General features: G+C 44.0%; 2 protein-coding genes across 3 annotated transcripts in view; both read left to right on the top strand.

The window, feature by feature from the left end:
- Nucleotides 1–14,453, top strand: part of sez6l (seizure related 6 homolog (mouse)-like) — a gene marked incomplete at both ends in the record, with an annotated part of 35,560 nt that extends 21,107 nt beyond the window's left edge. The window contains 9 exons of the mRNA XM_080477649.1: nucleotides 393–531; nucleotides 2,130–2,326; nucleotides 7,614–7,808; nucleotides 8,924–9,115; nucleotides 10,039–10,233; nucleotides 11,812–11,847; nucleotides 12,221–12,335; nucleotides 12,865–12,970; nucleotides 14,424–14,453. Coding sequence (XP_080333775.1) covers nucleotides 393–531; nucleotides 2,130–2,326; nucleotides 7,614–7,808; nucleotides 8,924–9,115; nucleotides 10,039–10,233; nucleotides 11,812–11,847; nucleotides 12,221–12,335; nucleotides 12,865–12,970; nucleotides 14,424–14,453 — 1,205 coding nt within the window. The remainder of the gene's footprint in view (nucleotides 1–392; nucleotides 532–2,129; nucleotides 2,327–7,613; nucleotides 7,809–8,923; nucleotides 9,116–10,038; nucleotides 10,234–11,811; nucleotides 11,848–12,220; nucleotides 12,336–12,864; nucleotides 12,971–14,423) is intronic.
- Nucleotides 14,454–21,027: 6,574 nt separating this feature from the next.
- ubc (ubiquitin C) lies at nucleotides 21,028–23,292 on the top strand. 2 transcript variants are annotated; one of them, XM_080477367.1, is made up of 3 exons: nucleotides 21,028–21,120; nucleotides 21,919–22,657; nucleotides 22,886–23,292. In XM_080477367.1, the coding sequence occupies exons 2-3, from the start codon at nucleotides 21,926–21,928 to the stop codon at nucleotides 23,069–23,071; spliced, it is 918 nt and encodes a 305-aa protein (XP_080333493.1). In that variant the 5' UTR covers nucleotides 21,028–21,120; nucleotides 21,919–21,925; the 3' UTR covers nucleotides 23,072–23,292. The 2 variants fall into 2 exon arrangements, with proteins under 2 accessions (XP_080333493.1, XP_080333492.1); XM_080477366.1 differs by having other exon boundaries at nucleotides 21,919–23,292.
- The last annotated feature ends 854 nt before the right edge of the window (nucleotides 23,293–24,146 follow it).

Below are 24,146 nucleotides of genomic sequence, written 5' to 3'. Positions count from 1 at the left end.
AAAAAAAACTAACAAAACAGCCCGGACAGAACGACCACAAAAACAGATAAAATAACCAAATAAACACACAAAACAGACACAATCACCACAATAAGAGACAAAATTTCCACAAAACAAACAAAGAACAATATAAAACTACCACAAAAACAATAACAACAGCAAACCCCCTAAGAAAACTACCACAAAACAGACCCAATTACCATCTAAAACCAACAAAGTTCCTTTTCTAGTTCTGGTGAGAACCAGAACTAGAAACCAGAACCAGAACCAGAACCACCATCTGCACCATTAAAACCCTCGGGTCGTCACCTTTTCAAACTAACACGTGTGTTTTACGTCTCTCAGCTCAGTATTTGAAGACGTTGACGAACGTTGGCGTTGTCTCCCTGCAGCTCAGTGCGGCGGCGACCTGTCGGGCCCCGGCGGCGTCATCCTGTCCCCGAACTGGCCCGAGTGGTACGGCGAGGGCGAGGACTGCAGCTGGAGGATCCACGTCGGCGAGGACAAGCGGGTTCTGCTCGACGTGCAGCTGTGAGTTATTAGAAGAAAACTACAAGACTTCTGCTCGGCTACAAAAACAAACAAACAAACAAACAAACAAACCTGCGTCCATCAACACTGATTCCTCCCTATTCTGGCGTCATTAAAGTCAGAACTCCACCACATGAGAGAGCAGCTGATGACGCTGCGGCTGCTGCTCGTCTTCATTCACCATCTTCACGTGCTCGTTGGAAAGTCAGGCTGTGAATCAGGAAAAAAAAATCTGAAGCTGATAATTTCCATATTTATTTGAAGCGAGCGTCTCTGATGTCACGTTTGTTTGCAGGGAAGTGAGATGAGTCGTTTTCTGTCTCCGGTTAACGTAAACATGTGAATCACTCATAAATCACAGAGGCAGGCGGCGAATAAACAAAACAAAGTAAGAGTGAGAGTTTATTTTATTGGTTTAATAAATCAGAGAAAAATATATATATATTTTCCTTGATTTTTAGCGATATTTCATATTTCTGAACTTTGTCGTTGAAACTGTTAAAACTATCCCAGATCAATAGATGCTAACAGCTACTTTAAAACTCACAACACAACAACAAAAAGTCACAACACAACAACAAAAACTCACAACACAACAACAAAAACTCACAACACAACAACAAAAACTCACAACACAACACAACACAACACAACACAACACAACACAACACAACACAACACAACTTCAATCTGCACCAGTCAGAATCCCTCATGCTCTCTGGCGACAGGAAGTTTCAGTATGAAAAAGAGTCAGAAGAAGCTCCTTGGTTGGTTTTTGTTCCAGATACATTTTAATAATTGATTTAAAGGGAGACGTGTCGATACCAGGTGTCGATACCAGGCGATGATACCAGGTGTCAATTCTAGGCGATGATACCAGGTGTCGATACCACGTGTCGATACCAGGGGTCAATACCAGGCGATGATACCAGGTGTTGATACCAGGCGTCGATACCAGGTGTCGATACCAGGCGATGATACCAGGTGTTGATACCAGGCGTCGATACCAGGTGTCGATACCAGGCGATGATACCAGGTGTTGATACCAGGGGTCAATACCAGGCGATGTTACCAGGTGTTGATACCAGGGGTCAATACCAGGCGATGTTACCAGGTGTTGATACCAGGGGTCAATACCAGGCGATGATACCAGGTGTCAATTCTAGGCGATGATACCAGGTGTCGATACCACGTGTCGATACCAGGGGTCAATACCAGGCGATGATACCAGGTGTTGATACCAGGCGTCGATACCAGTACCAGGCGATGATACCAGGTGTCGATACCAGGCGTCGATACCAGGTGTCGATACCAGTACCAGGCGTTGATACCAGGTGTCGATACCAGGTGTCGATACCAGGCGTCAATACCAGTACCAGGCGTCGATACCAGGTGTCGATACCAGGTGTTGATACCAGGTGTCGATACCAGGCGATGATACCAGGTGTTGATACCAGGCGATGATACCAGGTGTCGATACCAGGTGTCGATACCAGGGGTCAATACCAGGCGATGATAGTGAAGCTACTGGGTTTGATATTGGATGAGGGGCATCAACCAGTTACCGTACCTTCCTCTCTTCCTCCGCTCTGCTTCAGGCTGAACATCAGCGACAGCGACATGCTGACCATCACCGACGGCGACGAGGTCACCACTCGTATCCTGGGGCGCTACGTGGGGGGCAGCAGCCCCTTCAAGCTGTCGTCCACCACCCCCGACCTGACCGTCACCTTCCACTCCGACCCCGCCGGCCTCGTCTTCGGCAAGGGGGAGGGGTTTATCATCAACTACATGGGTGAGAGAGACAAAAAGAAACCCACCTTGTTAGAACAACTGCCCCTCGTCAAAAGAACTGCCCCTCTGTTAGACCAACCTGTTACAGGTGGCAGTTATTCTAACTAGTGACAGTAAGGCCAACAGGGTGGCAGTTATTCTAGTAAAGGACAAAAGGGGTAGTTGTTTGAACAAGGGGCAGTTGTTGTAACTTTTTTAATTTATTTATTTTATTCTACCCGGGGTAATCCTCACCACTTCTCCTGACGCCAATTTGGCTGAGGCGCATCGCACCATTGCCCCCCCGATGCCCCCCTACACCCCCCCCCACCCCCACCCCCACCCCCCCCCCACCCCCCCCCCCCCCCCCCCCGCGGAGAGCGGGGTAAATCAAGTAGACACGGCATGTATTCGGAGACGACTCCTTCTGATTTTATGTGTGTGTGTTGGAGGAATAAATTACCAACACACACACACACACACACACACACACACACACACACACACACACACACACACACACACACACACACACACACACACACACACACACACACACACATATTGGTGCAGCACGGAGGAGGAGAAGCGAGTCAATAGAAGATGAATAATTGATCCGGGAAGTTCGGCTTACAAATCCCGGCGGGCCTATTACACTGTACAATGTAAAGCAATGCCGCACGCTGTCCGATCAATCATCACACACACACACACACACACACACACACACACACACACACACACACACACACACACACACACACACGCACACACACTCTCAGCATTCATTTTATTAATATCTACTCCAGTATTTTCTTTGTGGCTCAAGCAGCTTCTGGAGTCTTTTTTCGTCTCTTCTTTCCCATTATTCACTGGAGACGTCACAAACCCTCCGACGACTCCAAGAAATGCATGAATGGAAAGAGGAAAAGCCATAAAATAAAAAAAAAAGCGCGTAACAAAAGGGCGATTTGATGCGACTGTCATGAAGTTTCTCGGTGCAGTAAAGTGAAGAAAAAGCCCACGATGGAATATGTATGATACATCTCATCATCATAATCCTTATTTATGGCGCATTCCGAGTGAAGCAGCCAGTTAAAACAGACACTTTTTTTTAAGAGAGCTGTATTTTTTTTTTAAAAGCACTTTAAAACAAATAGATTGGAACAAACTGTGCGGAGAGGAAATGATCAAAACAGGATTTAGGATGAGGCGGTTGTAAATCGTTGCTTTGTCAGTTTAATGGGAGAAACAGTGACTGTAAAGGCGCCTGCATCCTCCTATAAGAACCCATAAGAACAAGAAGAAAATTCGGCAGTGACGTCAGCCAGCAGCAGAAAAAAAAAGCTTTTTCGGCAGGACTGTTCATACTCCGATAAGAAGCTGCCGAACGCGCAGGCCACGCCCCCTGGCAGCAGGCCACGCCCCCTCGCAGCAGGCACAAGTCTGTGAAGCGGCGTTTAAACTTTTCAACTGCACAGTTTATTTCTGGCCTCCAGTGCTTTCAGAAATACATTTCTCTGAACTTTTTCAGTCATAAAAAAGTTTTTGCCCGAGCGCCATGTTAGTCCAGTTTTAACTCCAGGAGCTGACAGCTGTTCGTGATGCGTTCAGGTGCATCATGTAAAAGCCTGCACTCCGACATTTTAACGAGCTGCGGCGCTCGTACAGTAGCGCTGTTACAAGCTAAATATGATTAAAATATTATCGATAGTCATGAGCGAACTAGAACACGCATGCGCAGCACACGGCAGTGCAGAAGTTTCGGCAGTGCGGCTCCTACATAGTTCGTCCAGGGCGGTTGGTACAGACCAAACTAATTTGTTCGGCCAGAAGGAGCTGGAAGAAGGAAATGACGTCATTTTGTTCGACAGGACCCCGCACTGCCCAACCTTCGTCTTGTTCTTGTGGAGGATGAAGAGGCCTTTAGTCAGAAGAATATAACAAGTGCTGCACATGCAAATGATTTTTATTTTTTTCCTCGTTCGTTTGTTCTTCGAGGTTAAAGTGAAAGAGCAACGTATAAAAAGGAGGTTAAAGTAAAGATAAAAAATAATAAAGTTGAAATGCTGAAACTTTTATCTGTTTAGGTTGAAATGTCTGGAAAAGGTCATGAAAAGAGTTAAAGTTTAAATAGAGAGACAGAAACGATGGAATAAAAAGGAAAAGCGTGGAGGAAACGAAAGTTCCCAAGAAAAGCTGCGCATGCAGGGGGAGAACATGCAAACGCCACGAGCCCGGAATCGAACCACAAACCTGCAGATTTAAAAAAGATATTTTCTGAAGCTTGAGAAAAAAACATGAATATATATTCCTATTTTGTCTGCTGTTATAATAAAATGAGGCAAAATAACACATGCAGGTGGTTAACTGGCCAGCAGGGGGCAGCAGTCCCTGAGACAGGGCGAACAGCTGCACTGTGAACCTGTCATAACTACAATATTCTGTTAATTAAAAACTTCATTGAAACCTACAAACTTAACTTTTTTTGTTCTCCTTTACCACTATATTAACCCAATAACCTGTTTTTACTTTGTAGTACTTTGAGATTTCCTGAATATATAAGTGTGTTACAAAAAAAACATCTATTAATTCCATGTTTTTTGTTTTCCAACTATCTGGTCTTCCAGTCCTTGCATGTATATTGCAATATCATATTGCACCACTAGGTGGTGCAGTGGGTCACGTCTTACTTCAGCCATCAGGGAATGGAAACTTAGGCCTCGTTTACACGAAAACACGTGAAACCCGTAAAAACATTGTGGCGTTTGGGCTGATAGTTAAAGTACACCTTGTTTATTTACGAAAAATATCCAGACTTTACTTTGTATGAGAGGAAATTCCTTTGTTACTGTTGTTTGAACTAAATTTTTTTATTATGACGATAAAGTATTTTTTGTTTACGTATAAATTCTATTCTTGGTTTTAACTGATGAATAAACCAAAGCAAAAAAATCATAAAAACACTTTTAAGTCATGAAAATTCATCCATATTTACCTTTTTGAAGATAAATTACATTTGGATTTTAAAAAGTTTCCGTATCGTATCGGTATCAGCGATACTGGCCCCGTATCTACTTGGTATCATATCGATACCAAATCTTACATCGTCGCACGCCACCACTCTGTACACGTGTCTGTGTGGTTTCATTACAGCGCCACCTTGTGGCCCGGCATGCTAACTACACCGTTTTCATAATTTCTGCTGTTGCCGTGAAAACACTACAACTTTCTAAATGAATGAACGAGGTGTTGTCACTTGGAACGTCGCCTTCAGCAACTGAAACATTTGAGCAACTTTTGCATAAAAAGCAGAAAAAAACTAACTGAAAGTAGATCGGATAGTAAAGTGCTGCCCCCTACTGCACATGACAGACACTACTTCCATGTTTTTAAAGCCTTTAGCAGCAACGTAGTATTTTTTTCTTCATGAGGTTGCCTGTGTACTTTTGAATCACGTGGAAAAACCCTCAAAGTTTTTCTAAAAGTGACTCGGCTCTGGACTTCTGTGTCTCGTTAACGTCGGGTGGATGTCAGACGGCAGCTCGTCTCTCCTCCCGGCCGTCTGCTTTCATAATCTTGACTTCATCCCTTCTAAATCTGAAAGTTTCATTGATTTGCAAGAGCGAGCAGAACATGTGAGCTGCACCCTGGTAACGCTGGAAAGATCAGACGAGTCCTTGACTCTTGAAAAGGGTCTTGAAAGACTCCCGCCATCTAAAGGAAAGTATTTGAAAATGTTTTTCCTCCACAGTTGGAGCAAAAAGACGGAAATGTGAGGGAAGAAATAGCAGCACAGCGACGCTCACTTTCTTTTTATCAATCGGATTGAATTCGTTGTGATTCTCCGGTTTAGATCCACCGAGATGTTTTTCATTTCATTCCCATGATGCTTTGCACATTTTCTGTTTGCAAAATCTGATTCTGTTTTCAGAGGAGAAGCGCTTTTGTCCCACAGCCAATCAGAGTAATGCTACAGTAGTAACGCTACAATAGTAATGCTACAGTAGTAACGCTACAATAGTAACGCTACAATAGTAATGCTACAATAGTAACGCTACAGTAGTAATGCTGCAGTAGTAACGCTACAATAGTAATGCTACAATAGTAACGCTACAGTAGTAATGCTGCAGTAGTAACGCTACAATAGTAACGCTACAATAGTAACGCTACAATAGTAACGCTACAGTAGTAATGCTGCAGTAGTAACGCTACAATAGTAATGCTGCAGTAGTAACGCTACAATAGTAACGCTACAATAGTAACGCTACAATAGTAACGATACATTAGTAACGATACAATAGTAACGCTACAATAGTAATGATACAATAGTAACGCTACAATAGTAACGCTACAATAGTAACGCTACAATAGTAATGCTGCAGTAGTAACGCTACAATAGTAACGCTACAGTAGTAACGCTACAATAGTAACGCTACATTAGTAACGCTACAATAGTAACGCTACAATAGTAATGCTACAGTAGTAACGCTACAATAGTAACGCTACAATAATAATGCTACAATAGAAACGCTACAATAGTAACGCTACAATAGTAATGCTACAATAGTAATGCTACAATAGTAACACACAGTCACTGTGAGAAGTTACTTTAATCTGAATACTGGATTACTGGATTTACTGGATTACTGAAAACAGTGGTCCTATGAGAGTAACTTAGAAAAACTAAGAAACGCGTTAACGACATCACTGTTAACTACAAAGTAAAGCAAAAAACAGTAATAAATAACTTGTCCCATCGTCCTTGGAGTTTTAGCACGTTTCTTTTTATCACCATTGTAGAAATACTGAAGCCAAACAAAGGATTATTTTGTTAAAGAAACTCCTTTATTGTCTCAGTACTTCACGTCTGTCAGCTACATAACACCACCACAAACAATGGCCGTCCCCCGGCGCTGACAGGAAGCTGACAGCCTGTAATCTTTTCATTTCAGCGGCAGTCTGAATTGAAACCGAGTAGTTCTTGGAAGAAAAAAGAAAGAAAAGTGTCTTCAGCGCTGAGCCGTCCTTGTCCAGGTGGTTAAGCAGCAGAGGTGATATTTGAAGACCGTCCGACACAGATGGAATCCATCATTCTGTCTCGCGGTCAAGTGATTGCACAATAAGCCCATCGGTCTCGTGTTCCGCTGTCATGTCCACATCGGGCGCCGCCTTGTTTATCTCGATTGCCTCTCGACCTTTTGTCTCCGGGAAACGTTTCCCTGTAGTTGAACCCGGACCGCCAGCGCCGATCCTGTCGTAATGGGAGTCATTAATCAACCTTATTTTCATGTTGTGTTTTATCACAGAGGTGTCCCGGAACGACTCCTGTCCAGACCTGCCCGAGATCCAGAACGGCTGGAAGACCACGTCCCACGTGGCGCTGGTCCGAGGCGCCCGCATCACCTACCAGTGCGACCCGGGTTACGACCTGGTGGGACGGGAGACGCTCACCTGTCAGCTGGACCTCTCCTGGAGCTCGCAGCCGCCCTTCTGCGAAAAGAGTCAGTTTTTTCAAAGGAGACGAGACTACTGCATTACTACAGCAGTAATTTATTAGTTACCTCAATACGTGTTGGTACTTTGGTCGCCTTGCAAGAAGTGAAGCTTCTAATGCTAATGCTAAAGCTAGCAGTGAGCAGGAAGCCAACTCAAACTTTAGTGACTGACTGGGATACTTATTCGTTTATAGTTAACGATACATCGATATGAGTACTGACCTTTAGCTACTTTCTGATACCAAGTACCGATATGAGTAGGGGTACTAACCTTTAACTACTTGCTGATGCCGAGTACTGATACGAGTACTGACCTTTAGCTACTTTCTGATGCCGAGTACTGATACGAGTACTGACCTTTAGCTACTTGCCAATACCAAGTACGTATACGTGTACTTATTTAGCCATAAAGCCTAACTTGTACTCCATATGCAAATGTTATTGTTGTACGTTGATTGTAGCGTCTGCCCAATGTGTACACGCTCTTATTGAGAGTATCAGTCATACTTTCATTATGTAGCATGTAGCATGTAGCATGTAGCATGTAGCACATCTCGGCGCCACTGGATCCACTGAGCAGTTAAACGACTGAGCTGCACCGGACGAACTCTGTCGGTGTTTAACTTGCTGATTTTGCACAAACTATCTTTCTCCTCCTCCTTCACATTTTGGCAGAATTTAATCTACAATCCGTCTTAGTTTCGTCGTTCTCATTAACATTAAACAAATCTTCACACTGCTGACGTCGCTTGTCCTCTCCTGTTGATGATGTTGTTGATCGATGACGTCGCGTAATACTCGCCGGGTCGTATCGGGGAAGTACAAGTGCTACTTTGCAATATCAAATGTGGTTTCAGTATCAGTGCGTCCCTACTGACAGTAATTGGTTACTCACTAGAAGTAGAGCAGTTACATCTTCTACTGTAGATGGTGTAGCATTCTACTCATAACAGTTCATATAAAATATGACAGCTTTCAAAATGAAAAAAACACAACAAACACCCTGACGGATATTCTTTTTTCCCCTTTTGTTGCATAATGATGTTATCAGCCGCGCTGTCCTACTTTTACTCAAACTTTACATTTTCTTAATATCCTTTCCTCTGGTGTGATTTCCTCAGTCATGTACTGTTCGGATCCCGGCCACGTGGAGCACTCCACCAGGTCGCTGTCCGACCCCAAGCTCCTGGTGGGGACGACTATTCAGTACAGCTGCAACGCCGGCTTCATCCTGCAGGGCGGCGCCACCATCACGTGCTACGGCCGCGAGCCGGGGACGCCGGTGTGGACGTCCCGACTCCCTCACTGCGCCTGTGAGTAACTCGGCGTCACTTTCAAACGAGAGCCGTTAAAAGTCCCCCAGAGGGTTGGTTTGTTTTACGCACCTGGAGAAGCTGGAGCTCGTCTGGCTGGAAAACCTCGCCGAGGTTTAATCCACCGCTGATTTCAAAAAGCCTCTCATCAAGACAGACAGTCGCACATGGCAGTTTAGTGAAGATGAAAGGCTCTTTTTTTTTTTTTTCCCCTGCTGCTGTGAGATCTAACATGAGTGGGTTTGTGTGATTTCTGGTTCTGGAATGTAAAAAAGAAGGCCTGGCTCGTTTTCACTCTCTCTCTTTTCTTCTACCGACAAAGATCCCAACGTCTCTGCATGCCAGAGATGATGCTTCATTTCCCGCATTTCATCTCATGACTGACGATGCAGACTCGTGTGTGTGTGTGTGTGTGTGTGTGTGTGTTTTCAGGGTCATTAATGTTTGTGTGGAGTGTTTGATATGCAAATGCATGCTAATGCACCATTCCAATCAGCCCTCAGCCACCTGGAGGAGGGGGTGGAGATTATCCATGAGTCATGTCACCTCAGCCGGAGTTGTCAAATCTGTCAGTCCAGCTCTGATGTGAAATCAAGCTAAAGAAAACTGACAAAAAAAAAAAAAAAAAACCTTCAGGGCCGAGGATAAAGAAACCTCTCGCTCCCGACAAGACTTCCAAAAATAGACATCCACCACTAAACACCAGCACTGGGCCGGGGATCCAGCAGCCAATCACCATCACCAACCAGTCCACCACCAGGCCCACCGTCCAGTAGCTCCAGTCACCTCAGGCCCTGCCTCCAGTCGCCAACCCACCCATGTAACATCACGTCCTGCGTTTAAGGATTCTACTTAAAAACAAGTTAGATAAGATCAAATCAAATCCCTCACTTCTTTCCTCTTCCTTCCATCTCTCCATCCAGCCGAGGACTCGGTTTCCTGTGAGAACCCTGGCCTCCCGGAGAACGGCTACCAGATCCTTTCCAAGAGGCTCTACCTGCCGGGCGAGTCGCTCACGTTCGTCTGTTACCAAGGTTACGAGCTCATCGGAGAGGTCGCCATAAAGTGCATCCTGGGAAACCCTTCGTTCTGGAGCGGCCCACTTCCTCTCTGCAGGGGTGAGAGTTTCTCTGGCGCTTCTTTTTCTGTTACTGGTGCAGTTTTGTGCAACAGTTTTAGGGACTCTAGATCCAGGAAAGTACTACCAACTCGTACAGAAGTACTCCCTTTACCCAGAGGAACTCAACCCTACAGAGTCCATATCAGAACATCAGATTCTATCCAGTTAAAGACTTCTTGAGCAGTTATTCAGACACCCTGGGGAGTTACAATAGTTTACTCTGGAGGAAACAAATACTAAAGTATTCAGTATTTATAAAAACTTCCCCTCGACGTTTTCTAAAAAATCATTTACACGGCCTCGCATCAAAACCTGGTTCAGAGCTGCTATGAGCAGCCAGACCTGTGGGGGGCAGTGTGACGAGAAGCATGACGCCATGATGGGCCAATCAGAATGCTGGAGAAAACAAACGTCACGAATGGCAGGAGGCATTTCCTCTTCTTTGGGCAGTAATGGCGCCCGGTTGGTTTGTTTGGACCGATGAAGAAGCGGGAGCGCCTCCTGAATGTGGCGTTAGAATGTGACGCAGAGAAAAATCACATGCAAACGTGGCCCGAGTCGACACGTCCCCCATTTTTAGTGCCACGATAAGCGTTTGACCTGGGAGTCGAAGGGTCACTGGGGTTGTATGAAGTTCCTCAAACCTTCGCACTGAACTGTTCATCTGCACTGGAACCTTCCCTCGGTGTTTTTACCTTCGGTGCACGGCGTCTTCCAGGAGCTCTCTGCCTCTCGCTCCGTGAAGACAGATTGATGGTGCATGTCGGCGATTGACAGCCTGTTAAACCTTCTTTATTTCAGCTGCGGCGTCGTCTCACATCAGTTACTGTCGACTTCTTGTTAATCTGATCTAAGAAAGAGAGAAACGTTTCCAAGGTATCGAGCAACAACAGCCAGATGAATCTAATAATGGCAGTATTGAGCTTTAATAATCTTTAAACAAACAAAAAAAAAAAAAGGAACATTAATGTTTGTTTTTCGAAGCATGAACTGTTAAAAGATGTTTAATAAACATTTAAAATGCGGATATATTCCCTTCGTTCTTGAATTTGTTGAAAATGAAACGCAGTTAATATGGATTTTATTTTTTTTTCCTTCATTCATTTCAGGCATGTGACATTTAATACATTTTGTGCAATCACATTCAACACACACACACACACACACACACACACACACACACACACACACACACACACACACACACACACACACACACACACACACACACGATACAGTATAGTATAGATTGAGTATTTTGAATGATTAATAAAGAATATTTAACTGTGATTAATCGTAATTAATCCACAGCAACTCTGTGATTAATGCGATTAATTCTAATCATTTGACACCACCATTTCATTTTCATTTCATTTATTTATTTTCCACAATTTCACATTTATAACAATGATTTTGATTTGTGCATGAATTTCGCAAAAATACGAAAAAAAATGGACACCCCAACAAAAGCGTGGAGCTTCTCATGTTGGCGTCCGCCAGTTTATATGAACAGAGTGTCTCATATTTATTTATTTTTTTATTCGAATGCACTGACTGACAGAATGATGTCTTGCAGCCAACCACGAATGCTTTGGCAACCATGCTTTGGAAGGTGAGTCTGTGTGTGTGTGTGTGTGTGTGTGTGTGTGTGTGTGTGTGTGTGTGTGTGTGTGTGTGTGTGTGTGTGTGTGTGTGTGTGTGTGTGTGTGTGTGTGTGTGTGTGTGTGTGTGTGTGTGTGTGTGTGTGTGTGTGTGTGTGTGCACGCCGTGGCCTGAAAACACCACATTCCAGTGAACTCATCAAACAACAGCAGGATAGAACAGCAGCAGCTCTTCACCTGCATCCGCCTGCCTGGTTCATGTGTTCGTCCATCCGTTATGTCCAGCCGTCCTCCAATCACACGTCCTGTCGCTCGTTCTCGTCCCGCTGATTTTTTTCGCCGCCCTGAATCCATCTTGACCGGGTTTGTGTTTGTTTTGGTCAGTTGCCGAGGCGACGGCCGGCTCCCCTCTGGACGGAGGCAACGTGGCGCTGGCCATCTTCATCCTGGTCCTGCTGCTGTCCGTCCTGCTGGGAGGGGCGTACGTCTACGTCACACGGTATCCCCCTCTCTCTCTCTCTCTCTCTCTCTCTCTCTCTCTCTCTCTCTATCTATCTATCTATCTGGTTAGTCTTCTTTTTCAGACTAGCATTCCAGTGTTCCAGCCTGCCTTTCTTTCTTTCTTTCTTTCTTTCTTTCCTTTTCTTGTCTGTTTGGCATTTCATGTCAAAGCCCTTATTATTATTATTATTATTATTATTATTATTATTATTATTATTATTATTATTATTATTATTATTATTATTATCATTAAAATTATTAGTAGTAGTAGTATTATCATTAAAATTATTATTATTAATAATAATAATAATAATAATAATGATAATTAATCATGAGCTTTTTATGGATTTTGTCGTATGAATTGAATTTGCATATTTGTGATTTTCATTCTGAAATAATGGAAAACGTCCCATAAAAAGCCTTTTTCTTTTCAGTACCAATCATTTTTAAAAGAAGCTTTCTAATCACAATTTTGCTCCTTTGACTGGAACCAGAAGTCTGATTTGAGATGTTTTTGTGGTCTCCAGGTGCAGATATCACTCCAACTTGAGGCTGCCTCTCATTTACCCTCATCCTTACCGACAGATCACTGTGGAGACAGAGTTCGACAACCCGCTCTACGAGACCGGAGGAGTGAGTGACAACCTCCACTTCTTACAGTTGTCTTCGTAACTCGGAGTCGTTCGTTATTTTCATGTTGTTGGTCTTTAAATGCGAAGGATGCAGCAGGACAGAGTTTTCATCGGCTCAAAGCCCCACCCCTTAATCTTCCAGAGGTCCCAAGACTTTAAGTTTGGAATTCTTTTTATTGGAATATTTTAGGGAGTTGAAAATTCTTCAAACGTCGCCCCCTCATGGCTGGAATTATTATGTGTTAGGCTCTGTTTACACGTTTCACGTGAAAACGCATATTTTTTTAGCATTTTCCTTTTCGAAAAGTTTTGCGTTTACCAAAACAATGTTTGTTTATGTTTAAACGCTAAAAACGTAGTTTTCATGTTGGGCCACGAGTTGGCGCCATTGTTTGTTTTTGTACTGAAGCCACACACACACACATGCAGCAGAGAACAACACGCTATAAACATATAAACACGGACATTCTAGTGGACAGATCACCAAGGTGGATTGTCATTACGGTGACTGTCAAAATAAAGTCCAGGAGAATCTGAACTGGGAGCCATGACACTGGAGGAAACTTCGTTCTGATTGTCTCTACTGAGCATGTGCAGAAGAACTACTTACTACGGCTGTGGTGACCATGAGCAGTCGAAGCGTTTCAGAAAAATACTGTCACTGAGACGAGTCAGAACATTTTCAAAAAGTCGCGTTTTCAGTATCTGAGCACCGTTGTCGTGAAAACAAACTACCCAAACTACAACGAATGTTTTCTGTTTTCATTCAAGTCCAAACTTAAAGTCTCAGGGTTTAAGGACTCTGAGATTATCTAAGAATTCAATCCTCAGTGGTAGAAACTCCTACAAGCCCCGCCCCCTCATGTTTGGAATCCTCAGTGGTTTACTGAGGCCCCATCCACACGAGACAAAAATCAGATTTTTTCCTCCCTTCTTTAAAATTTTCCCGTCGACACGACACCATGAAAACTACTCAAAATGATGTGGTACGTCTGCCAGGCCTATAGGTGGCGCTATAACACCGCCACAGAAATACACCAAAAACAGAGACGACGACACGGAGCATGAAAAAAGAGAAATTGACAAATCTAACGTGTATGAAAGCGACTTGCATCGGTAGCTTGTGCGGCTCGACCCGGAGCAGGTCGTCCGCCGTTGTTGAGAGGCGGGGCCATGACATCATCATTTTCAGCTAATCAGCGTCTTGTCCGTCCACACGTCAACGCCGAGGTGGCGGCGTTTTAAAATTTCTCCCATTTTCAAAAACAAACACTGTTTTCAGGCTCTTTAAGCGCAGCCGCCGTGTGGATGGTCGGACAAACAACGAGGCGTCGTCGTGTGGGCGGGGCCTAAGAAGTGTTTGATCTTCCACACCTCCGAGTCCTACAGATGCCACCGAGTTGATTTTCCAAAGACGTGACGGAGTTCTGACACGCTGCTTCCTCTCTCCTCAGGACTCTCGTGAATACGAGGTATCGATATGAAGAACCCGTCCCCAGAGACATTTCCACCCAGCAGAACTCTTCGTCCTCCCCCCTCCTCCTCGCCCTCCCTCTCTCCCGCCCTCCCCTGCTCCGCCCAGGAGGAGGCCATGTAAATACCAATAATGATGTCCAGCCCCCTTCTGCCGCGAGGCGCAGCGACCGATCGCTTCCTCTCGAGGGGAGGAACCCGGAACCCGGAACGGCGGCGGTGGCGGCGGGAGACGGAGACCTGAGACCGCCAAAGACCATCCGAGAAGGTCGGATGTGAAAAGAGACAAAAAGCGGTGAAGGAGAGGAGAAAGGAAGGCGGCCCGGGACAGGATTCAGTGAGAGGACGGAGGGATGGAGGCGTCACGGCACTTTTTAGTCGCACACTCAGTTTAGTTCCGTTCTGAAGGATCTGATTCCTAAAGTTCCTCCTCCAGAATCCTCATGGGAAGAAATGTAGGAGCCAGTTTTAGTTGTTGATGTTCAGCTCTAATACGTTGTCATTACTTTTCTGAAGGACGTTTTTAAAAAGTGTGTTGCTCCAACCAGCCAATCAGAAATCAAACCCTATATAGTGTCATCGGGGGTTCAGCCAATCACAATCAAGGTAGGCCCTCCCTTTGACTCCTCCAACAATAAAGCAGCTCTGCTCTGGCACATGGCACCACGAGAGGAAGTACTTCCTCCTCTTCCCAAGATGGGCATGTGTGGGCGGGGCCAGTCCAGCTCACAGAGACACAGCAGATTCTGAATGCAGCTCCTATGATCCAATATTGAGCATATATTCAGGAAGTAGATTTTCAAGCTGGATTCTGCTGGAGGAACTTTAACACAGTTCATGAAATCACCTTCTGCTTCCATTAATTGCCGCCTTCAAATCCTGTAACTTGTGTTGTACGTTTGGAATCCAGCTCGGCAAATATAACCCAAAAGAATCCCGTTCATGATGTGAGAACAAGAAGCTCTTTCTTACAAGTTAGTTTTACGAAGTCTCTGCAGAAGAAGAAGAACGTTGGGTCGTGGGCCGTTTGCGTCGTTCTTTATTTGGTTTCTTTTCAAAAATCCAGGATGAAGGTTTATTGTTTCAGTTTTCTGTTTCATCTTCCAGTTTTCCTGTTCGTCGTGCAAAAGACTGGAAATGATAGTTTAGACGAGCACCAGTAGTTAACTAGCGTTAGCATTAGGATTAGTGTGGATCAACCTAATGACTGATTCATTCATTTGATTGAACTGAAGTTTCATGGCAACTGCTGCAGATCCTTCTTTTTTATTTTTAACTTTCATTACTTCACATTACGTCATTGTGGTTCCTCCTTCTTCACCTTCTTTTTTGTCTACTTTGTCTTCTTCTTCTTCTACTCCTCCTCCTCTTCCTTCTCTATCTTCTTTGACTGTCTTCTCCTCCTCCTCCTTTGTCTTCTTCTTCTTCTCCATTTTTTTGTCCTCCTCCTCTTCCTCTTCTGTCCTCCTGTATCTCTGCTCTCCATCCTGTCTTCAGGCTGTAGCTGTACTTTCTATTCTGTTCTTGGCCGTCCAGCGTAGTTGCCGATGTTTTCCTTCCTGAAACGTGTAGTGAAATGGCAGCCGGCTGGCGGTCGCGCGGCATCCAGGGGCCTCCGGGTGTCCAGGGGCCTCCGGGTGTCCAGGGGCCTCCGGGTGTCCAGGGGCCTCCGGGTGTCCAGGGGCCTCCGGGCGTCCAGGGGCCTCCAGGTGTCCAGGGGCCTCCGGGTGTCCAGGGGCGTCCAGGGGCCTCCGGGTGTCCAGGGGCCTCCGGGCGTCCAGGGGCCTCCGGGCGTCCAGGGGCCTCCGGGTGTCCAGGGGCCTCCGGGTGTCCAGGGGCCTCCGGGCGTCCAGGGGCCTCCGGGTGTCCAGGGGCCTCCGGGCGTCCAGGGGCCTCCGGGTGTCCAGGGGCCTCCGGGTGTCCAGGGGCCTCCGGGTGTCCAGGGGCCTCCGGACGTCCAGGGGCCTCCGGGTGTCCAGGGGCCTCCGGACGTCCAGGGGCCTCCGGGTGTCCAGGGGCCTCCGGGCATCCAGGGGCCTCCGGACGTCCAGGGGCCTCCTCCAGGCGTCATGGGGCATCCGGGTGTCCAGAGGCCTCTGGGTGTCCAGGGGCCTCTGGGCGTCCAGGGGCCTCCTCCAGGCGTCCAGGGGCCTCCGGGCGTCCAGGGGCCTCTGGGCGTCCAGGGGCCTCCTCCAGGCGTCCAGGGGCCTCCGGGTGTCCAGGGGCCTCCTCCAGGCGTCCAGGGGCCTCCAGGTGTCCAGAGGCCTCCGGGTGTCAGACCAACAGAGGATCTTTACGGAGGCGTGAAGCTCGCCGGCGTCTCGCCGCAGACGTGGCGGTCGCAATGTAAAAAGCGTAGCCGTAGTTCAAACTTCGATCGATCTTCGACTTTAAGCTCAGTCGAGCCTCCAGATGACGTATTTATTTTGATGTACTGTACATGTGATGTTTTATGCAGATTGATAAATGTACATTTTCATTCTGAGACGACAAATGTTGACAGTTTCCCTAAATAAAGAGTAAAACTTCAATAAAAAAGTACAAAACGAGATTTATAAACTCTGTCGTGTCTCCTTGAATTATTCCGTGTCTGTGTCCATTTTTAAAAAGTAATTTGTGTTTTTACTCAAATAATTTTATCAATTAAACCATCAAATTAAATCTGATTCAATAATTTAAGAGAATAATTTAGACTAATTAACTAAAGTTAATTAGTAGACTCAGATAATTTCTAATAAACTTGAATAAACACAAATTAAAGTTAGCTTGATATGATTAATCAATTATAAAATTTTATTTAAACTTAATGAATTAATTGAAATATCTCACAACAAGTCCAATTAACTCATTATTTGATTCTCCCTTCAATTAAATCATCTCAATGTAACTTCAATCAATCTATTTTAAGTTGCCTTGACTTAAAGGGGACATATCATGCTAAATCCACTTTTTTAGCCTTTAAATGCATTTTGTTGTATATTTAGAGTGTTTAGAAGTACAGAAAAGTTCAAAGTAGTCTCTTCAGGTGCTCCGTTGATATCTTTATATTCTGTTTTGGTCATATTTTGCGATCGGTTTCGATTTTTCTATTCTCTATTACGTTTTTTGAACAATGACGTCACAGTATTCTCAGCGGAACTGCCAAATTAGGACATCGACATTTCGAGCAATCCGCCATTTTTGTTTCTCGCTGCGATTTTGTAGTCCAACCGAAGTTACGAGAGGATAAGTGGAAATGTTCGGTTGTTGGATGTAGTAACCCACAAGCTTCGTTACACCGTCTCCCAGCATCAGAACCTTTTCGAAGTGCCTGGTTGAGTTTTATTTTTCACAGAAATGTACCCACATCTGTGGGTAAGGTCATTTTTGTGTGCGCGAAGCACTTTAAGGACGACTGCTTCAGCAACCTCCGCCAGTATAAAGAAGGATTTGCCGAAAGACTTCGTCTGAGGAGCGGTCAGTTCCTTCTATCTATGGAGACGACGAACAGAGCACTTCGGTAAGCTGTATATAACGCTAAAAAGTGTGATGATAAGACGTCCCTGTCATTGTTTTGTTAGCATTAGCAGTTGCACCGTCTTCATATGTTAGCGCTGTGTGCTCGTTTTAGATTAGAATGTAACTTCTGTGTTAAATAGTCGTTGTAATACAGGCAGTATTGTAGTAGTGGGCATGGATGGAGAAGTTAGTGTAAATATAGTAACACACCATTGCGTTACATCCATATGAAGACGTTGTTCTGTAGGTGCATCATCGTCATTTTCATCTCGCTCCGCCGGGTCCGACTCTGGCTCCAACATGTATGGCTGGATGGACAAATCTTCCCTTGTTGACATTTTGTAAATAATGTGTGAATATAAAGTTTCTGCGCCGCTAGATAATTGTATCTGTTCTATCAAACTACAAAGATGGCTGAACAGGGTGACGTTGAACCGAGTATCACCTCTGCAACCTGGAGAGGAGGCGGGGTATGAAGTGTCTCATTTGCATTTGAAGAGACCGCCCCAAAACGAGTTGCTCTCAGAAGCGCATCAGAAAAGGGGTTGAAAAGGGGCCTGTGGAGCTCTAATAATGAGGAATTCAGACCCAAGCATTGCAGTTTCGCGTTGTATAGACCACAACTGTATGATTTATATGTAAAAAGGAAGGATTTAAAAGCATGATATGTCTCCTTTAACTAAGATTATTCTATCTGTCTATCTATCTATCTATCTATCTATCTATCTATCTATCTATCTATCTATCTATCTATCTGTCTGTCTGTCTGTCTGTCTATCTGAATTTACACGTAGGCACTTTCACATTTCAGGTAAAAACACAGTTTTTCTGTTTTTGTTTCACAAACGTTTCATGTTTTCAACGACGTCTGTTTCACACGAAAACGAGAGAAACGCTGAAAACGACGCAGTTTTAATGTTGGGCCATGTTTTGCGTCTTTCCGAAGGCTTCCTGAGGTTTGACTGATCGCTTTCTCCGCCGCAGTTTCTCCACAGGACGTATTTACCCCGATGCCGGGGCAGTGAATCCTGCCCCCCGCCGCATCCGCCTCCGCTTTAATGTCCTGGCGACTCCCGCTGAGGCCGCTGAAGGAGGAGAATCCTGGCGGTGATTTCCAGACGCCGCCCCGCTGTGTTTCATTCAGCGTTTAACCGGCAACCTAATGAGATTCACCCGCAGCTTCCAGCAGGAGTTCAATGGAGCGGGAGGCAGATTCCTTCCTGAGCAGCATCATCCTCTTAATGAGCGCCGCGGCACGCAGATCGTCAGGAAATAGACGAACAAACGTGCAATAGAGTTCGAGCATCTGACTCACTGTCAGTGTGTGTGTGTGTGTGTGTGTGTGTGTGTGTGTGTGTGTGTGTGTGTGTGTGTGTGTGTGTGTGTGTGTGTGTGTGTGTGTGTGTGTGTAATATGAAAAATAGAAGTCCTAACACAGAACCCTGTGGAACTCCATGTTTAACTTTACTTGCTGAAGAGTCATCGCTAACATGAAGTAGTTCCCTGGGAATTCAATATTTGTGTGTGTGTGTGTGTGTGTGTGTGTGTGTGTGTGTGTGTGTGTGTGTGTGTGTGTGTGTGTGTGTGTGTGTGTGTTATTTATGGTCTGTTTTCGTCAGTTTGGGGGGAGGGGCTCCGTTTACAAGACAGCAGTGCTCCGATGTGCCTGTAAACAAACATGGCGGCCCCCATAGTGGTCTGACTCGCAGTGCGTATTCTAGTTTTGTCGTTCATTTCGGTAGTTTTATAGTTGAGATTCACGGCTGATAGCATCTAGTTTGTCGTCAGTCCGTACGAATGTCGGGTTCTTCCAGTGTTAACGTTTATGACGTATTGTTCTCTCTACACGTCTGTGCGGTTTCATCACAAAAACAATCGACAGCGCCATCTTGTGGCCGGGCATAATAACTACATGGTTGTCAGTGTTGTCCCGTACTCAAGACTTTACCATTAAAACCCCGTCTCAAAATTTTTTTTTACAACAGTCACATGACTTTACGTGATTTGCTACTATTTAAGAAATTTAAATTCAAACTATTGATAATTCTTAATAGAATTTAATTCTGATTACATTCAGAATTTTAAAGACATTTTAAGAAATCCTTCAATTTAATAGTTTCTCTTTGCTACTTTTTATTGATTTTATGGTCATTTTTTTTATTTGTTTCCTGCATTTTTTAATTTTCTTACTTATTTTACGATGAGTGTGGTTGGTTTATGTAATCCTGCATCTACTTATCAGGTTTTTTCCATCATGTTGTCACTGTTTTCATTTATTAAATGTCATTCATGTCGCATCTTTCTCTTACTGCAGATTTTTATGTTAATAATGTTCCTTGGTGTAGTTCTTTTGATTAATTCTCTTTCATTCCCCTGAATTTTAATGTGTGTTTTCTGTAGCGGCTCGAAATGAAAGCTGGCGTTCAGAAATGATTCTGTTTTTCTTTTTTCTTTTTGGGAGGTGGATGGATCATTGAAGCCCAATGAGCTGCAGGAGGATGGAAATGTTTCTGTGATGATCTGAAATCAAAAAGCAATTAGAAAGACGGTGAAAACTTAATAATGTGTAGTCTGTCATTAGTTTCACACTGTTGGAAGATGAAACGTGAAGGTTTCCTCCTGTTTGAAGGATGTCGCTTTATTTATTTATTTATTTATTTATTTATTTATTTATTTATTTATTTATTTATTTATTTATTTATTTATTTATTTATTTATTTATTTATTTATTTATTTATTTATCACAAACTGCAGTGACATTCAGAATCACAGTCAGATGTTATTTCAGCAGCTTAAAAAACATTAATTTTATCATTTAACTACACTTTATGACCTAATAATTATTTGTCTTTATATATATTTATATTTACTTTCTTGAATGGTGACAGAATTCTGAATCTTTGGTTATTCAAAAAATAATGATTTAAGTTTATGCACACAAACCTATAAAGACACTAAAAGTGGAAAAACTGCTCATTAAAGAACATCAGAGCAATTTTATAGACTTTTTAAGTCTGTAAAGCCTATTTTTGTCTTTTACGTAGGGGACTATTTCCTGTGGTGAGCTGGCGGAGGGATATGCGAGTCGTGGTGTATAAGAACCACTCCGCTGCGCTGTGCCCGTTATACGCTGCAGCATCACCCGAAGGACAGACTTTAACAAACATAAGCCATTTGTTTGTGAGTATTTGTGCGTTTTTATCACTTAAAAACAACATATTTCGTCACATTACATATTTTCGAGGTGGTACGAGTTTTTGACGCTTTAATTTAGTGATTTTTTACGCGTTAATCTCGAACTACGTCGTCGGTAGCTGACGAGGCTAACTGGCCGAGCTAACTGAGGGGAAAAAAAACGCCGACAAACTGGTTGTTAGTCGAAATAACGTTTTACTTTATCTGTTCGAAGTCCTCATATTTAGATTTTAACCTCCATTACATCGAGGAGGACGTGTGCGGTTCGATTAACGTCTTTTATCGTCAATAAGCGGCCCGGTGTTTTCTCGCTGCTTCCTGGTTATTTTAGCAACATTAGCATGTTAGCTTCGCCAGCTTCAGCCTTTTTATGTGAATTCCACCGCATTTATTACGAAATAACTTCACGTATGCGAGAGGTGTGTGTTCTAGAAAGCGTCCGAAGTCGGGTTCTTGTAGTTTGTAAGCTTCCAGAAGAAAGTGGCGAGTTTGACCCAGTTTAAAGGAAACAGTTAGCCTCGCAATGCTAATATGTGACGTCATACATACCACTATGAGACTATGTACTATTTTCAATCTCTTATATTTGGTGTAAATTTCACATCCATCAATTTGAATTTAAAAAAGTTGTTTGTTTGAGATTTATTTACTCACATTTAGTCACTACCCCCACACAGTGGTATTCAAGTTAAACTGTCACACAGTTATCTTGTAAAATCATGATTTCTTGGTCGGGTTTTTAAAAATGGACACCTTTATATTTATTATATCCTTTTGTTTTAGTGTCAAGATGCAGATCTTCGTCAAGACCCTCACCGGTAAGACCATCACCCTGGAGGTGGAGCCCAGCGACACCATCGAGAATGTTAAAGCCAAGATCCAGGACAAGGAGGGAATCCCCCCAGACCAGCAGAGGTTGATCTTTGCCGGTAAACAGCTGGAAGACGGCCGTACCCTCTCTGACTACAACATCCAGAAGGAGTCCACCCTCCATCTTGTCCTGCGTCTGAGGGGAGGGATGCAGATCTTTGTCAAGACCCTGACCGGAAAGACCATCACCCTGGAGGTGGAGCCCAGTGACACCATTGAAAACGTCAAGGCCAAGATCCAGGACAAGGAGGGAATCCCCCCAGACCAGCAGAGGTTGATCTTCGCCGGTAAACAGCTGGAAGACGGCCGTACGCTCTCTGACTACAACATCCAGAAGGAGTCCACCCTCCACCTGGTGCTCCGTCTCCGAGGAGGGATGCAGATCTTTGTCAAGACCCTGACTGGTAAGACCATCACCCTGGAGGTGGAGCCCAGCGACACCATTGAAAACGTCAAGGCCAAGATCCAGGACAAGGAGGGAATCCCCCCAGACCAGCAGAGGTTGATCTTTGCCGGTAAACAGCTGGAAGACGGCCGTACGCTCTCTGACTACAACATCCAGAAGGAGTCCACCCTCCATCTTGTCCTGCGTCTGAGGGGAGGGATGCAGATCTTCGTCAAGACCCTCACCGGAAAGACCATCACCCTGGAGGTGGAGCCCAGTGACACCATTGAAAACGTCAAGGCCAAGATCCAGGACAAGGAGGGAATCCCCCCAGACCAGCAGAGGTTGATCTTCGCCGGTAAACAGCTGGAAGACGGCCGTACGCTCTCTGACTACAACATCCAGAAGGAGTCCACCCTCCATCTTGTCCTGCGTCTGAGGGGAGGGATGCAGATCTTTGTCAAGACCCTGACCGGAAAGACCATCACCCTGGAGGTGGAGCCCAGCGACACCATTGAAAACGTCAAGGCCAAGATCCAGGACAAGGAGGGAATCCCCCCAGACCAGCAGCGTCTCATCTTTGCCGGTAAACAGCTGGAAGACGGCCGTACACTCTCTGACTACAACATCCAGAAGGAGTCCACCCTCCATCTTGTCCTGCGTCTCCGAGGAGGAAACTGAGCAGCTTCTCCTCCAGATCTGCAGAAACTCCATCCACTCCAGGGGTTCCAGTAAAGTTTTGAGCATTCCACAATTCAGCTTTTATTTGCTTCTGAGGACTTTTGCTTTAAAATGTTGATGCTGAAATGAGAAGTCTGCTGGTTAAAATACTTTGACTAGATTTGCTGCAGTTTGTTTGGTTTTATTGTGACTTTGAAAGCAAATAAAGAAATCTTCTGTCACCTTTGTCTTTCTCAAGTCCTGTTCAACTTTCAGTCAACAGGTTCTCACTCCATAGTTACACTACTTTTTTATGGTTCCTCCGTTTTAAGTCAACAGTTAAACCAGTTTTAGTTTTCCTCAAAGTAAAACTGCAGGAAGATAAGATATCCCTTTTATTTATCTTGCATGTGGAGAAATTTGCAGTGGTACAGCAGGATAGTACATAGAAAGAAGCACACATAGCAGGAACTAAAAAAAAAAAAAAAAAGGTAAAAATATAATGGAAGAATATGCACACGGTGCCTATAAGTGTGGACATGTACAGAGTATGGGGGTGGATGTATTTTACATAGTAAATACGTTCTTATAGGTTCTTATACGTTCAATATTTTTTTTAAACTTGATATAGATGTTTTAATAATTCTCATTTATCAAATGATCTGAAAACCCTGATGAGTCAAAAGACCAAAACATGATTTTACCCTTTTACAGGTAAATTAATAAATTAAGCTTAAAATTGACTTAAGGGAAAAATATTGATCTAGTTTTGAAAGAAAAAAGTCAACTGCAAGCAAACATTTCAAAAACATTATTGCATTTTTGTTGTTTTGAAATATCTTTTTTTGAGGAAAAAGTAAAGAAATTGGAAAAGATTAAATCCTGGAGAACTTTTGTAAATTCAGTTGAAATCTCTAAATTCTTAGTAAAAATCTGACTGTAATAGTAAATTTGGAGAAAAGTTAATTCATTAAATTATGGAAAAAAAATCTGAGGATTCATGAAATTATGAAAAAAGTTAATCCAGTAAAAAATAAAAATGGTGAATACAGAATAAGTCTTTAGTTAATTTAGAAAAAAAAGTTTGATGCACACA

The sequence above is a fragment of the Lipophrys pholis genome, assembly GCF_963383615.2.
Source record: "Lipophrys pholis genome assembly, chromosome: 12".
Taxonomy (NCBI): Eukaryota; Metazoa; Chordata; class Actinopteri; order Blenniiformes; family Blenniidae; genus Lipophrys; species Lipophrys pholis.
This window is presented reverse-complemented; position numbering and strand designations above follow the sequence as displayed.

Excerpts from the sequence above, each read along its gene's own strand:
- ubc (XM_080477366.1), top strand. The coding sequence starts at position 21,926 with ATGCAGATCTTCGTCAAGACCCTCACCGGTAAGACCATCACCCTGGAG.